Genomic DNA, 17,851 nt, shown 5'->3' with positions numbered 1-17,851 from the left:
CACCATCAACATGATATAACATCATATTTAATACATTACGCTACCCGTTCATTATTAATCAATAATTCAAAAGACAATTAATTATATATATATATAGGTGTTGTCTGTCTAATGGAAACGAAATAAATATTAAAAAAACAGCATGTTGATAAGGTAGCAGCTAGCTAGCTGTAATTAATGATGTTATTAGCTATACATGATGATGATAAGATCAAAACGAAACGATTGATCGATAGATCATCACGGATGATTTTTTTTTTTTTTTTTTTTTGTGGGGTAATAATATTATATCATATATATCATTTTCAAAATAATCGTCGATCACAAATTTCAAGATGTAGGTCCCCCAACTATTTTTGTATCCCTCCTCTGTCTGAACGTCTGCATCCACTCTTGATTTCTTCAACATTTGATTTCAACATTCTTTTGTATCGGTGATCATACGATGAGTCTCGTACACCACATATTTGATATTTTTATTTTTTAAATTCTTTTTTAAATTTTTTTAGATTTATTTTTTTAAATTAATTTAATTTTTTTATTTATTATTCATATATTAAATATTTAATAAAAAATTAAAAAATTAAAAAAAAAAGATGATATGTAGTATATTGAATGATGAATTTATATTTAAAATTATATATATACATATGCGGGCGCGCATGTAATTTTATTTTTTATTTTTTTAATTCTCTTTTTCACACTAAGTATTAAACGAGCTGCTTGCTTGGCATTGGCAAGAGGTAGACCAATTAATTAAACTCACTGTATGAATTAAGAAACTTATACATATATGCATCACAGCTGGATGTTGCTAGGTAGCTAGCTAGCATGCATGTGCAGTAGACTATTACCCTTGATAGTTGAAAACTTGAAAATTAATTAATTAATTAATAGTGGTGGGGGATGATTAGGAGTGATGTAGTAATAGTAGTGGAATCAAGGTTAACGACAACCAAGGTATCAACTCATTATAGTGGATAGGCGATTTTTTTTTAAATTTTTTATTCTTAATCATGTCTACTTTTTCCCTAATTTGTCGTTGTTTTCTGCTCTTGCCGACTGATTTCCCATATTTTAAGTTCCGATTTCGAGTGAAACTGAAGTTGATTCGGCACTGTTAATTTTAACTACTTTTCCTAATGATCATACCATTGACATAGACAATTTAGCTTTTGACAAATTGGTTGTAAGGGAACTAAATAATTATAAAGAGGACACGGAATAGGACCGCCGTCATTAATCGTAAACACATCAAATCCATTGCCTTTGGATAATAATAATAATAATAGTAATAGTAATAATAATTGAATGATTGATTGACTTATCTCAAGAAGTGGTCCACATTATGATTTTTTTTTTTTTTTTGATTGTCAAGTTTATAAAAGAAATCCTATAATTTATAAATTATTGCTGAAGAATTTTGTGGCCGCCTTCTTTGACTAATTATGTAGAGGCTGTTTGTAACAACAACTCGCTTGAAAGGAATTGATATATTATTATGCATGAATTGTAATTTACTTTAAAGCAATTGAGATAGGAAGTTGCTCATCATTTTCTTTGTATTTGGCCCACCATCAAGAAAATTAAAGTACTGTTTATAGTCAAATTTATTAGGTGATGATTTAGAATATAAATCCATTGTCTTTGGTATCATCTTTTCTAGCTCCCATAGCTAACACTACCTAAAAAGAAAATTTAAGAGTTTTACTATTTTTAAAGATAGTCATATTAATATATTAATATTAATTTATTTATATTTAAAATTTAAATTAATATTATTTTTAATAAAATTTATTTTTTGGCCAATTATATTAGATTAATATATATTATTGCTGCTATCTTTATAACGATTCTCTGTTGGATCCACCAACTATTAAAAATAAAGAGCCAAAGATGAGAGAGAGAGGCAAAGATGAGAGAGAGAGAGGCAAAGAAAGGGATATCTTTGGGTCTATCGAAAGTGAAGAGCTTTTTGATGGCAATATCGTCAATGATGGGCCCACAAGCGGGGTCATTCTCCATGCCCAGATTCCTAAAAACCAAACTCACCTCTTCCTCATCCGCCTCGAATGCGTAGGCGTACGGGTCCCATCCCTGCACGTTGTAAAGCGTTTGTAAGTCTATCGTCTGCGACGCCGGCACCACCGACACGTTCAGCAATCAGCAACACCGCTATGCACCGCTCAACAGCAGGTAAGAGAGGGATTTTCCACCTCAAATCCATCATAATAAGAAACCGTGTAATCTTGTAAGCAAAGTAAAAGGAAAACAACAAATTAATTAAGCAATAATTAACATCACCATTTCGAAGTTAAAAACCAAGTATAAAGGAAGAAAATTACGATGAGATCTACAAGAATCATTGCTAACACGAGAAAAATAATTGCTGAACTCCAAAAACTACAAATGATAAGCCAAGAACAAGAAACATGATCTCTCAATTATTTTAGAAAGAATATAACATCATTGACGAGGAGAAAAGAAAGCTATTATCTAAAGCATAGCCTAAAAGCATTAATACTCACCTGCATGTGATGACTAAGCAAACAATAAACACCGCACCTATTTACATCAAACATATCTAATTAAAATTCTTGTTACTCAAAATAACCATGAGTTGAATCATGTAAATTTATGCTAGATTATTTAATATTCACTCTGAAATCCAAATCTCATGTAAAAAGTCAAATTATCAAAAGAATCTAATTTTTTTTTTATTTAATTCAACAAAAAAAAAAACAATGATATCCTCTTCAAAATCTCAGGCCCAAGCTGCCTGATAGTTAAAGGGGTTAGATGGCTAACCAAAAACTTTTACTCATCCCTTGACTCATGCTTGTGGTTTTAACTTAAATAAAAAGACATTGAGTCATTATGGCAAACAAACCAGCAGCTCCACGCCTCTCTCTCTTCCGCAATTCTGTTTCCATTGTATGCAACAAGCTGCAGCCATCGTTGTTCCTCGCCGATCGGTTTCTTTTCTTGCTCCTCCCGTGTCTCGCTTTCCCTCGGTCTCTCTCTCATCTCCCTGTTTCGTATTACAGTCTTCGTGGCTGCCGACCTCCCTCACTTGCTTTAGTCGCCGCTTGTCACGACGCCATCACCAAAATGAAATTAGTAGAGGGGTCGTCTTCGTGGGTCTCAGATCTATGTTTTTTTGTGGGTAGGAGAAAAAGCAGACCTTTGGGTCATCTTTTGATTCTTCTTCTAATGCCAACTTTCCTCAACTTTCGCTTGCATTGATTCCCACTCGGATCTTGAGATTCTACTGTGAAATTTGGTGCTTCAAAAAGGGTGGAGGTAGAGGTTTGCAGAGCTCGTTGGTGCTGAGGATTCTATCACAGATCTGTGCATAATGGGTAAAAATTTCCTTTACTAACTTAAGGATTCTATTACAGATCTGGACTGCAAATAATAATAAAAAGTGTTGAGGAACGACATTGGAGACCTAGGTCTATGTTTATTAGAGGGCTTAAGCACCGAATCTGTGATGACCCGCTTTTAAGTGTATTTTCGCTTAAATGGTTATTTTTATTTTAATTAATATATTAGTTATTTATTTTAATTTATTTGCGTTTTAAATTTAGTTTTTAATTTATTTGATGTTGTGTTTTATTTCTTTTAGTTGTTTTGTGATTTTTAATCTCTTTTTGGCGGTTTAGTTTTGTTTTCCGGATGAGGATTAGATCTCCTCTTTTCCCTACATCTTTTTTTTTTTTTTTTTTTCCTCTTTCTTTTTCCTTCTTCTTTTCTTTTTCCTTTCTTTTCCTTTTTTCTTTTTTCTCTCTTCTCTCTCCCCGATCGGTCCCCCCCCCCCCCGAGCTCTCTCTCTCTCTCTCTCTCTCTCTCTCTCTCTCTCTCTCTCTCTCTCTCTCTCTCTCTCTCTCTCTCTCTCTCTCTCTCCTCCCTCTCCCTCAAGCCGAACACCTTCTCTCTACCGGCCCACCGCCGTCCGGCCACCACTCGGCCCCCCACCGGTCCCATTTTCTTCCCCTCCCTCCGGCGCACCACCCCTCCAAAGCCCACCCCCAACCGGTCGGCCGTTTGGCCGGAAAAGCTCCAAGAAGGGCGCACTGATTTTGCTCCGATCCGCCGCCGTCGCTCCACCTCCGGCCACCACTTCATCACCGACTCCTTGCCGTCCTAACCCACCCATTTCCGGCCTCCAACGACCACCGGAACAGTTCCTACGAGCTTAGTTTCCAATTTGGGTTTTTCGGCCATTTTCCGGCGATTCCGCCGCCACCCACGGCCGTTCATCACTTCCAATAGCTTCACAACCATCCCTAGACCATTCCCTATCAATTTCGTGTCCTAGTTTGTCCCCGTTCAAAAGTGGGTTTTTCAAACCCACGGCCACAGTGAATTTTCACTGTGACGTTGCTGTTTTTCCATCGTTTGCAACGCCGCTTGTTTTCTAAAATTTCCATATAGCGCTGTAAGTATTTTCCAAACCCTATTTTCAGATTTAAATATATATCGCTCATACAATTTATTTATTGTTGTTGGTTGTTGATTCCGGACTGAGTCCGAGGAGTTTCGAGGGTCGGATGGATGGAGGACGGAGTTGTCTGTTTAATTGATTTATGTTGTTTGATTATTTTATTATGCATTGTTATGGCATTACATGGTGCATGCACGTGTGTTTGTGGATTTATGTGAAAAGCCTATGTATTGGCGTAAGTGTATTGCGGGTGCGTGTGTATCACGAGCCCAAGCCGGGATGGGTTATTATCTCGGTGGAGCTCCTCTGGTTACTCGGGAGCGGAATAAACTGAGTGATGTCCCCTGAGTTGTCGAGAGCGATGACGGGAGCGGGGCTAGGGGTTGCTTGGCTACGAACGTGCCGGGCGCGGAACCGGGCATCGCCCTACGCACTGACTCCGTGGCCCTTCGCTGGTGAGGGCTAGAGGATGCATGGCTACGCACGCGCGGGGCGCGGAACTGGGCATCGCTTGTTAGGTGTCACACGCGCGGTGGTACTCTGCGGTGTGACACTGGAGCCAGGGTGTGCGGATGATCCCTAGGGGAGGTCATGGTGCACGCGGTTAAAATTGGATAATGGTTTGAGAGGCCAAATGGGACTTTTGGCGTGGTATTGGGCCAAATGGACTTTTGGCGAGATATTGGGCCAAATGTGACTTTTGGCGTGTTAGTTAGAAAGGTTGTGTGTTTTTGGGCCAAATGGGTTTTTGGTGTGTGTGGAAAACGGGTGTTTTATGGGCTTTGTGCATTGGGCATGTTTCATGCATCTTGTTTGAGTTTTATGTGTTTTTATCTGGTAGTGTTTGGGTTTTACTTACCTGCGGTACCATTCTTGGTTCTGTAGCTTTTGGTGCAGAGTTAGAGGACGAAAAGGAGGAGGCTGAGCCCGAGGATGCGGCTCCGCCGGGCTGCTGATGCTGTGTTTTATATTTGTTTAAAACTGTATTTGTGTTTTGTAATATTTTATCTATATACGTTTTAAACAGCTTGTATTACGTTAAGAAAAATTCTGGTACTTAGTTATGACTTTCGTTATCCGCTGCGTGTTTCTTTGTACACTTATGTTGCCTTACACACACTTGGCACCCGTCGATAGGATGGTGACCCGGGTTGTCACCATCCGGACGTCTCGATTTCCCCGTGTTCGAGCGTGGGGATTTGGGGACGTCACAGAATCTCCTATAATATATAGACCATGAACCTCTGAAATCTCTCCAGAAGCCTATCTCTACCCCTCCCATTAGCAACCAACCAAGCAAATCTCAAAAATTCTAAAATTTCACAGTTTTGGTGCTTTGGGTTTCAGCAAGATGAAGAGAAATCGAGAGTCTCGAGATAGAGAGAGAGAATAGAGGATGGATCTGAGTTTAGAGAGAGAACTTGGGAGGAATACGAAGCTGAGAATGAAAGATTTGTGTGGTCTGAAATTCTTCTGAAAAAATATCACTGACACAACCTCACTAAAGACCAAAACATTCTTATATTAACGAACACAAAGGAAGAAAACAAAAGGTTAAAAAAGTAACTATGCAATAAATACTGAAGAAAAAAACAGAATATGTGAATTTACTGTTCATTCCTGTAGAAGCAGGATAGGCGCTTATTATTATAGAGAGATATATCAAGGCTAAAAAAAATGGCCCGGTTTAGGCAAATTGAATCAGTAAGAAACCGAATCGGTTTTAGGAAACTTTTTGAATTGTTTACTAAACTGCTTCAATTGACGGATTGGTGGTGATTTAGGTTGATTCTAACCAATTTTATTTAAAATTGTATTTATTTTTAAGTTGTCTAACAAAAAATTTATTTAAAACTGGGTTATTTATTACAAAAATTTAAAAATATGCTAGAACTAAATATATAATAATTTTCTTATCATTAAATTATATAAGAATTGTAGAAATATTGAAACATAGAACATGTACTTCTTTATTTTCTTTAGTTGAAAATTAGGAGGTGAATGATTATTTTATATCAATTTGTGGTTATGCATAAAATACAATATTTGCTATGTACTTATAACTTAATGTCCTTTATCTTCTTCATCTATGAGGTAGAAAAAATATCGATAATTGAGGTTAAATATATAAATTACATATTTATTGAAACTATTTAGATTTATATAATATTTTTTTTATTGAAACTAGTCAATGAATTTATATTTTTATAATTTTCTATGATGATATAAAATGTTATATATGATTTTTAATGTTTTTCTATCAATATTAAAATAATAGATTAAAAATTGTCACGAATCGTTCTATGAAGAACTGGTCTTTACCCAATTCCAATTTTTCAAGTCTTGATATATATAAAAGTTAATTGTAAAATTAGTCATTGAATTTTCAAGGATTTAAGCGTTTGGGGGAAGTTTTTGTAAGCATAATGATACATTAAAAATAATTCGGTTTTGAAGTTAGCCGAAATGAGCATTGTACACACACAAAATTCTTGAGTATTTTTATGCAAATCAAATGTCAGGCCTATAAATAAATTATTTTTAAAAAATAATACAACCGAGTTTCTTTTAATTATCCTTCGTAAATTGTATGTCTAACATTTTCCTTTTATAGAGGTGAAAATAGTTTTTAATTATCTGTGGCTCAGATTATTGATATGAAAATTTAATCCATATAATAAAGGAAAATGATGCTGTGCTGCCTGGGTGGTACTGCTTGGAAAAAAAATATATATATATTTTTATTTAATGATTTTAAGTGTGTTGGTGTATTTTTTTATTTAATGAGTGATTAAAAAGATATGAAAAAAAAGAAAAAAAAAAATGCTGGCAAAGGTGGGGTGGTAGAGTTGCCCATCTTATCCAAAACTCGTATATCAAAGAATATTTGCATGGTTGTTAACTATCCGACCTTAGCTCAGTTGGCAGAGCGGAGGACTGTAGTTAGGCCAAAAGCCCCGCAGCTTAATCCTTAGGTCGCTGGTTCGAATCCGGCAGGTCGGACTTTTTTCATTATTTTTATTATTTTGAATTTTTCACTTTATTAAGTTTAATTATTGCAGACTGCGCGAAAAGAAAGAAAAAGGTTCCGGGAGTTTCAGAGGCGCTTCTCAAATCTCAGTATGGTAATGAGGGGATGGATATGAGTTTAATCGTATTGGATCTTGATACTGTTTTTCTTTTTCTACCGATTCCTCTTATCCTTGCTTCTTATCTCTGTCATGCTCCAATCTTTCCGTTGATTTGAGTTGAATATCGTTTTTTTCTTTTTTTTTTTGGAAAATCGTATTCATATCAACATGAAACATTATCATATTCATAATTCCGTTCGCTTTTTCATTTTTAGTTTCATCACTATTTTTAAATTTTATGTTTTTCCTTTTTCTCTTTTCTATCAGCAGCCAAATATAGGATAAAGCACTTTGAGCTTTCATTTACTTGCTTGCATTTTGCTTGATTAAGCTCCTTATTGCACTATCTTGTTGCTGGATTTGAACAATTTCTAGGCGAACACGTTGCGATTGTACTTGACCTGCATTAGGAACACTCTCGAGGCAGCCATGTGTCTTCAGGTGCGTATCATTTATAGTATCCCTGCTGATTGTGGCAAAAACAGAAAATTTCAGCTTGCTTTTATATAATTTTTCAACTTCATTTTTTATAGGTAATATAATTGTGCAACTTCTATCAAAGATGATGGTTCTTCAGAATGTTATCTCTTTGTAAAATTACAGAACATAGGGAACTGACGATATGTTTCCAATCGGGAAAGATAGTGACTGAAAATGCTCAATTCATTTGATTCGTTGATTCAAGTGATCGGATACTTGGGTGTGTTTTGTCTCTTTGTGTAGTGATGCAAACAAGGGATGCTTCTTAACCAGTAATTTTTTTTGTTGTTGACTAAACATTAGAAAGCTTGTTGGTCTGAAAACGTGTAAACACAATGTTGTATATCTGTGATTACCATGGATTCTGTAAAGTTGCTTTATTTTACCTGCCAATCTTAAACTTCTTTTATCTACGAAAACTGTGCCCTTATTTTTGTGTTTTAGTTTGGCAGGAATACTGCCTTTTTTCTCTTTGAAAGGAATCGAGAAGAAAGTATCAACAACAACTGGTTTTATTGAAGTTTAAACAACTTGTAAACCCATATGGGTTTTGATCACGACTTGCTTCATGAGTCCATGCATCCCTTATTTATGGGAGGAGATTTAATGCACTTGGTCCAAAGACCATTGGTGCTCCCATCAGTTGGATGCATTGTAGAAAAATAGTTCTACAATTTTTCATTTAAATAAAAAAATGTTTCTTTCATAATATACAGATGAGCATGGTTTTTCATGAAGGTAGGCTTGCTAAATGCTCCTCCACTAACCATAGAAGAATCCTTTTTACTCCCAAAACGGTTAAACATCTTCTGTAAATTGAGAATATTATCCTACAAGGAAGTAAAACAGCGTAGAATAGATCATCTTTGGAACCCCGATTGGCTATTACCTTAATTGCTGTCCTACAAATGTGTGGAGAGCCTTAATAAACTAGCTGATGCGAAATATAGAATAGAGAATCATTAAAGAATGAATTAATGACATGTCATTTTATGCCTTTTACAGAACAGTAAGATCCTCTTTGAAGCAAGCTCCTTTAGAGTTGCTTAATACAATGCTAAATCCTTCTGAAGTTATAAGAAATTTCAGTTAGTTATACCTTGCAGTTTGATGCCATTTATTTTGTTTAGTGTTGCATTTTTATAAGTGAATTAAGTATTAAAACTACCAGGCATTGGTATCTGAAATTAGTCATAGTTGAATATTACTCTGATGTCTGCATTGCTGGCTGTAAACACAAACGTTTTGGTATACAAGGTCTATGTGTATCTTTTGAGGTTTGACACTGTTCAACTACTGATTGGGCTCCTTATTTCCTTGCACTTTAACAAGTGGTGATAGTTTCCCTGCTTCATGAGACACGATTTCTTGAATTTAGTGGTGTGGGGCTGGAAAACCTCTTTCTTCCACCTAATTCACTTTTACATGATTATGATGCCTGATTGACCTTGTATCTAAATGGCAAGTGCAGAACTTCCCCTGTCAAGAAGTTGAAAGGCATAACAAGCCCGAGGTTGAACTAAAGTATGTTTAATAGTCTTTTTTGGATCTCATATACCTCTTACTTTTGCTGCTTCTTTCTATTATTTTTTGTATTATTTTTAATTTTTGAAAAACAGAAAGCTTTAGCTACAGGAAAGTTGCTCCACAAGAAAAATAAGTGAAAGTAGACTTTAATCTCATTCAATGATCTTGTTAGCAGTCTTTTACCTTTATGAGAATGATTGAGTTCTGAAGCAGATTATGCAAGTCCTCTGGCATTCTTGAGTATTTGGGTGGACCCAAATTCTCTGGATGTTGGATCTGCCGTGTCTATTGAAGCTGAACCCATAATGATGACATAATAGAATACACACCTCTTGAGAAGCCCAGAAATAAAGCCCCAGGGCCCTTGCAAATCACAAGGACGTTCTTGTCCAAGAAAGTACTTGCTGGTGCCATTTGGCTTCCATATTAGCTAGATTTTAAACTCATTATTTTTATTGTTATGTATTAAATAGTAGAGTTTAATCTACAAACTACTTTAAGTGTTGTCCATACCATTCCATCATCATGTTCTGCCAGTTTATTATTTTATGTTACACCTAAAGGAATTTAATCTCCTTTTTGTTTGCAGGACCAGCCCTGAACTCCTCCTGAATCCTGTAAGAACCATGTCGTTGATATTTGATATTAGTGCATTTTCTTCCCCTTTTCCTTGTTGCTTTCTTATTGGTTTACTTTGATATTGGTAGTATGTTTTCAATCGATTACTAACGCTGTTAATTTTCCAGAGATTCTCTTTGTTTCCTGATTTATATTATCTGTAACGTTTTGACAAAAATAGTTCCCACACATGCCCACACATAATATGAATAAATTTTAGAGATAAAATCATCCTTTGTCAAGGACTTAATAATTATAGAGAATTAAGCAAATGTAGAATTTGTGGCTTGAGTGAGAAAGTAATGTTGACATGCTAAGTAAAAACTACTGGATCAACTCTACATGATGCTTGTCAAATTTTCAACTTATTTTGCCATGTCAATTGATGAAAAAAACATGCTTCATGACAGTAAGAGTGCTTAATAACATTTACAGGGTACTGTCTTTTCTTTTCTTTCTTTCTTTTTTATTTTTTTTTATTTTTTTATTTTATTTATTTATTAATTTTTCAAAAGAATTACAGTGATCTTTAGGTAAACACAACAATCCAGGGTTATTAATATTGCAGTTAAAAGAAAAATAAAATAAAGGAAAAACTATGAGGAAAATTTTTGGGTAGTATACCCTCTCATCTGATGACACTATGTTATGCTTCATCTTTAGTGCCCGATTCTGGATCACCAAATCAGTTCTGCCGAATGTTTTGAGGCATTTATAGAAGCCTTTGTTTTTGGACTTTTTCTTTGGCAACTATCGTTTATGGCTTTTGCTATTGATCAACTATTGTTTATGGTTTCACTAAAATAATTTAGGCACATACCTGCACCTGGACTTTGTCCTTGGCAACTAGCCCTTTTAGTGGGAGCACTTTCATGCCAAGTTGAAGTTAGTTGTGCAAATAGGATTTTTAGTTTTTCATATTCCTTTCTAAAGTACTGATTGTGAGAAGTTGGTGGTGGACCTTGAGAGACTGCCTATACATTATTTACCATTGAATGGCAGGTCATAATTGTTTTCCTTTATCTATTTGTAGTTTCTAGGATTGTTCTGGATCTCTTTAGTTTTTGCAGTTTAGAGACATCCCTCGTATACTCCTTTTACGCCCTTCGTTTTATCAATAAAGGCTGATCTTATTTATGAAAAAAAGGTTTTTTTTTTCCTTGTCGTTAACTACTCGCACTGCTGCCACTGTTTCTAGGACCAACCAAATCTTCCTTTATTAACCTATAATTTGCACTTTTTTAATTTATCTCTTTACTTTTTTTAATTTCTGTCCCTTAATTGTGTTTTATACCTATTTATTGCTATTGCAGGTTTTGATATGTCGAAATGAGGCAGAGAAATGCTTAATAGAAACTTCTATCAATTCATTGCGCATAAGCCTCAAGGTGAATCCAAGCTATTGATGTTGGATGCTTTATTGTGCTTACCGAGCTAAATGGTGACCTTTTTTTTTAATAAGTATGAAGAATTTATTAAACTGCATAATTAGGCAAGGCCCAACTACACAGGAAGTATACAAGGGATGAACCTAATTACAAGCTAATCACTGTGAACAGCATAAAAGTCATTAAAACTAATCCCATTCAATACAATAGTTGAAGCCCAAAGTAAAAATGTATGAAAGAAAAAGTCCCTGAACCCTCCTATTATCAAAACAGCGACCATTCCTCTCGTTCGAAGTACACCACATTAAAAATAGAGGCACCATCTTCCAAACAGCCGCGATTTGACGATTGCCCCGAATTCCTATCCCACATGACAATAAATCTACCACCCTCCTAGGCATTACCCATGTAATACCAAGCCTAGTATAGATTTCATCCCATAAAGGCTTAACCACATTTCAGTGAAGAAGAAGATGATTTGCCAATTCTCCAAATGCTCTTCCGAGTGGAATGGTGACTTGAGATCCTTTATTGCTTTTTTATAATTCCGATTGCATATAGAACGAACATAGAACCTTAAAATACATGATCAAAGTAGATGTTTCCACCCATGGTGGTCATCTACGTTTTCTCACGATTCAACCCTTTGTAGTGGTCTTTTTTGTATGAGGTTTCTCTAAAGTATATTTCCTGATGGCTCTAGGGGTTGTTTCTATGGCTCTTAGTAGGGGTTTCAACCAAATAGAAGGCTACTTTAAGGCTTTAGACAAAATAATTCTAAGATAAAATCAGGAATGTATCAACATAGGAATAGGACCAAGGTGAATCAATATTACTGGAGCATTTCCAACATACCATTATCTTGTAACTTTCATACGTTAGCAGTGGAAACGGTGCATTCCACATAAAATCTGAGTGAGACTTGCACTGATATTCTGAAACTCCCTTGAAAGTAAACATCTCTGAGATGGTGAAAAATGGCATGATGACTTATGATATGCCCCCCCTACCCTATGTATATAAGGATACATGTTGCTGTCAAGTACTGTTGCAATATTCGAAAGGAACTTGTTATAAAATTTTCGTATATAAAGTTATAGTGAAACTTGTGGATTCTGCTATTTATGTCAACTTTGATTTTCATACGTGCCAAAATGCATGGGCGTGTGGTAGTCAATTAATAATATTATGATCAATGATTGTAGTAGAAACGTTTTCGAAAGTTTAAACCTAAATTACATGTGAAGAATTCCAACTTCTTTCATAAAAAGTCAGAACATCCGGTAAATACATAAGGTGCAATATTTTCATTTTCCGAAAGTAAGTGTTATATATTTTGTTGAGGTGTGTTGTGTTTGCCATAAAGTAGTGAAAGCAACAGGTCATCAGGTGTATACCTTTCATGATCTTCATGCATATGATGTAATTGTTGGAGATTTAGGCTGGAAAAGTTGAAAGATTGGAAGTATTTTTCTCCTGGTTCTTTTCATGGAATAAGAAGACTTTAAACTTCTTAGAAATATTTTCCGTATAGAAAGAAAGCAACGTCCAAACCCAAGTAAGGTCATATACAGTTTCTGTTGAAGAAAGACAAGCTTAAATTTTTTTGAACTTGGTCAGAATTGCCTATAATTGAACTCAAACTTCACTCATGCAAAGCTTCAGTTAATCTCTGAGATTGTGTATCTTTCTTTATCTTGTTCCTTACATTTCTGAGATAGGTTTACCTATTCATATATGAAAGAAGTTTTATGTGCATTAGATCATAAATATACGGATTGCAATCTTTCTCGCATCCTGTTCTTAAAAGCATTTTTCCTGTTTTATAGGTAAAGCAGGCAGATGAACTTGAAAATATACTAACTAAAAAATTTCTTAGATTTTTATCAATGAGGGCAGAAGCATTTCAAGTACTGAGGAGAAAGCCAGTACAGGTATGTATAATTTATCTCATTGGCTCAGCGTTTCACTTTGCTTCATTCTGTTTCTCAACAACATCAAGGGATTTGCTTAATGGGCCTTTAAAATCATTATTTTCTCATTATGTAAATGGTTGTTGGGATTATACCGTCATGATTACAGCATGCTTGCCAATACAAAAATGTGCTGTTTAGTGTTTTTTTTTTTTTTTTTTCACATTAAGCTGTTTCAAATTTGTAACTTTGTAACCACACTGCCCTCCTTTTTCCTCTTTCTTTCTTTCTTTCTTTTTTATTTTTTTCAATTTTTTAAAATGCACTTTTCTTTGGGGTGATCGTGTGGGGCCAATGGACCTTTCCTATTCTTAGAGATGGTTCAGTACCCGATCAGAATTAATTCATACCAAGTTATCTCATTGTATAAACTATAGATTTTTAATTTATTATCATCCGAAGAAGTAATAAGCTCTTTGTTGCCTGTCCTTTGTTGACCGGTATAGTTTGCTGCACCTGATATATGAGATTTGAGTCTGTCCAGGAGAGCATGGTGTGGTGCCCTATAAGTAATGCTGGTGCATTCTGAGTGTGCACTTGCATCATCTTTGAACTTCACCTTAGATCACCGTAATATATTGAACTAGATACATTTGTTTATTTGCCATTAAGTTGCAATCTCCACTTGGCTCTTGTTATTGTAAATTTTCTACAAACTAAGACTTCTATGTGAATACATACATACATACATTGTTTCTACAAACTCTGTATATTCCACCTTACTGCTGAATGAAAGCTCATTTTAACAAATTTAAAAAAAATGATATGATTCAACCTCAAACCCATTTAAATGTAGCGGACAACAGCGGGGCCCGAGAATTGATGTGTATTCGAATCATAGGAGCTAGTAATCGACGATATGCTCATATTGGTGACGTTATTGTTGCTGTAATCAAGGAAGCAATACCAAATACACCTTTAGAAAAATTTGGGTTTGCTTTGCTATGTTTGCACTTGCCAAGTGGTTTTGAGCATTCTGAACTTCACATGAATAAATGAGAAGTATCAGTCTCAAAGATAACTTATTGTTTTAAGATGCTTTTCTGATGACATGCAAATCATTCATTTCTATTAAACTAAATATGTTGATGCTTCAATTGACAGGGTTATGACATTAGCTTTCTGATAACAAACTACCATTATGAGGACATGCAGAAGCACAAGCTCATAGATTTTATCGTGCAATTCATGGAGGCAAGAATTCTGTTTTACCCTATAAGTTGGTCTTAATACACTTTGTTACTTACCAGTGCATTTCCGCTGGATGTGTTCACATGATTTTTTTTTTTTTTTGATTAGTAGTTATATTTGTCTGAATTTTAATTCTCAATTGACTATGCACATAGATAGGACTCTCAATAATGAGACTTAATTAGTTACATCAAAGTTCTTCGCTTGGAATATGCCTTGCATATTCAATTGCATATTTGGTTTTTTCAAAAATAAGAAAGATGTATTTTTCTGTAGTTTCACAAACAAAACTGTATGGACTAATTAAAACTACTACAGATAACTTCTCATTGGGTAATAAGTTCTCCCTTTTTTGGCATGCATTTCTTGAATAAATTTCTTTTTTTTTTTTTTTTTTTTTTTTGTTGTTCTCTGAATAATAGCTGAATTTGTTTTTACAAACTACTCTTTCTTATAACAAGTCCCTTGGTTTTGTCTAATGATCCTTGTCTCCATCTTTGAATATATTTTTACTGGATGCAGTCCCAATGGATTGTCCAGATGATGGTTGGTAGACTGCCAATAAATATATTGGAACTCCATCTCATAAAGGCTCATTTTTGTTACTAATTTCTGATGGCCACATGAATTTGGTAGTCATTCAACTCTATCGAGGGACAGACTGATTAATTGGCCAGGCTGGTGGCTCACTGTTGTTGAGGGTATTGCAAGTTGTAAAATTTAACTTCCAACTCGGGTGTTATGAGTTATAAAACTGAGAAGACAATTTTACTTGAAACAGTCTGGTTGTGGAGAAGCACTTTTGGTTGCTCCTCTTATTTTGGTTGTTTGCTGGTGGTGGTGCAAGGGGTTTGGAAAGACATTAGATCCGTTTCTCTACTTGCTTGTGCTACAGTATTTTATTGAATTATAGAATGTTCTCGATCTAGCCTCAGGTGGTCATGATTCCTCATGCACCACTCTCGCAAGGCGTCATATTTTAGTAGATATATGATAAAATAACACAAATCTTTGTTTTTGATGCTGCTGTGCTCTTGTTATTCAACTCACATACATGCCTGCCTATATAAATGCATACATCTAGGTTGAGCCTAGTGTGCATTCTTATTGTATATACATTTATAGAGTTTCCAATTTGTTTTTTTCCCCTACAGGATATCGATAAAGAGATAAGCGAACTTAAAATGTCAGTGAACACAAGGGGCAGGCTGGTGGCCACAGAGTTTCTGAAGCAATTTATCTGAGCTCTTCATGGGTACATCCATCTTTCTGAGTGCTCATGACTGGTACACATGGAATTGTGCTGTAAGGATTGTGACCTAATGCTTTTCCATCTTTCTGAGTGCTCATGACTCAACAAGATAGATGTATCACTTCAAATTATGTTTTAAAAAAATGGTGTAAAACCATTCTTCTTCCTTTTAATCTTTCACTGGAAGATTATATTGATTGACGATATAAGTTCGCTAACATGGGCACCGGTTAGAATAATTATGGTAGGTAGAACCAGCTAGGCAAGTTGGATCGGAAGCCAGGTGCATGTTGACCTGGTCAGTGATTATTCAATTAAGAATGAAATGTATTGAGTTTTATAGTTTTTGAGATTAACGTGTTTCTATGAACATACAAAGCACTAGGTATGAATCCAAGTTTAGGATGGAAAACACAACCAATAACCAACTTGGAGCCATTATAAGCACTTGATTTTAGCACATTTTTTTTTCTTTGTTTTTATGTACAACCAGATTTTGCGTATCCAAAACGATACGTAATATGAAGAAACTAGCCACACTTCCATGCTTTCAAGAGCCTGAAAGCAATTCTATTTTCTTGAAAGAACACCCAATTGAACAACAGAGAAGATACAAGAACTGCAACTTTACCGCAGCACTTGACCAGTCGGACATATTTATAAGAAACCATAGCTCTCTCTGTTTCAAATCTGCCATTTGGGAGGAAACAACTGAATTGAAAACGAAATTACTATGTACTTTCTTCCTGGGACAGTAAGTCCGGTTGGATATTCTTCAAACAAAGGAACAAACTCTTCTTCATGATCCAACTCCCCCTTCCTCGAGCCTTAGCACCACCCTTATATGCCACATCATCAATACTATTCAAACAGTGTCTTTTCTAAGATGGGAATACTTATGGGTTTCCAATTATCTACCATTACCATCATCATCCAAATTAACACAACCCCAGATAATCCAGTTGGTCCGCATCAACACAATAACACCAAAAATCCATAAATCACTGTTGTTTGAGCATTCTTGTGGGCCCCATACTATGCAGCTAGGTTCAGTGAAACCTTATTATTGCAAACTGCAGATGACCAGATTATGAACCAACCCATGAAAATAATAAATAAATTTAGAAAGAAAAAACTACATGAGCAAACGTTACCATCCCAACAAAACCGGCGAGGGCCTATTCAGAAGGGTTCAAGGGTCTATATACTTGGGAAGCACTCTATTACCACAATTCTTAATTTTCAAGTAAATAGCCAAACGATAAATTGAAGTGGAGAGAGAGAGAGAGAGAGAGAGAGAGAGAGAGAGATTTTCCCAATTCGAGTTTTGTTACTTACAATTGTGTGTGTAAATACACCATTTATTATTGGTCTACCCGTCATAAAAAATTCAAAACACCAATATTTGTTATGCTGGCTAAAGTAGAAGGCTTTCAAATATTAGTGTGACGTATCGATGAGCAAATCTTAGAAACAGAAAGACAAGAATGTCTCTCAAAACCACTTCTTGGCTACATATATACATTTCTATTTTGACAATCGACCTTTGGTTTATAGAGAAGATATGACGATGAGTGCGTGAGAACGTTATATCAACGTTGTCAAGCGTGGATTTTGCATTGACGTGGAAGCATGCTCTGTTATCAGTGGATTGTAATCGCAAGCGGTTAGGATGGGGAGGAAGTATGTGCTTTTTATAAGGTTCCTTGTCTATGCATTGGATGTTATGCAACTATACTCTAGTAAACATAGACAATATTTTTATCCTTATATCTACACACTTCAGTATAATAAAAGTATAGTATGAGCTGTAGAAGTATTGTTTTCTTGAGTAGTATATGCGT

At 35.3% G+C, this 17,851-nt stretch overlaps 1 protein-coding gene and 1 non-coding gene across 2 annotated transcripts; both read left to right on the top strand.

The window, feature by feature from the left end:
• Nucleotides 1-7,348: 7,348 nt before the first annotated feature.
• On the top strand, nt 7,349-16,225 carry LOC122300270 (actin-related protein 2/3 complex subunit 4). The gene is made up of 9 exons (XM_043110787.1): nt 7,349-7,444; nt 7,510-7,572; nt 7,954-8,019; nt 9,530-9,582; nt 10,175-10,202; nt 11,517-11,591; nt 13,421-13,525; nt 14,669-14,758; nt 15,910-16,225. The coding sequence occupies exons 2-9, from the start codon at nt 7,570-7,572 to the stop codon at nt 15,997-15,999; spliced, it is 510 nt and encodes a 169-aa protein (XP_042966721.1). The 5' UTR covers nt 7,349-7,444; nt 7,510-7,569; the 3' UTR covers nt 16,000-16,225.
• On the top strand, nt 7,354-7,450 carry TRNAY-GUA. The gene is made up of 2 exons: nt 7,354-7,390; nt 7,415-7,450. It is a non-coding gene; the product is annotated as a tRNA-Tyr (tRNA).
• Nucleotides 16,226-17,851: the final 1,626 nt, after the last annotated feature.

This window comes from Carya illinoinensis, chromosome 2 (genome assembly GCF_018687715.1).
Source record: "Carya illinoinensis cultivar Pawnee chromosome 2, C.illinoinensisPawnee_v1, whole genome shotgun sequence".
NCBI lineage: Eukaryota > Viridiplantae > Streptophyta > Magnoliopsida > Fagales > Juglandaceae > Carya > Carya illinoinensis.
Note: the sequence above shows the minus strand (reverse complement) of the source record. Positions and strands in the feature narration are given on the sequence as shown.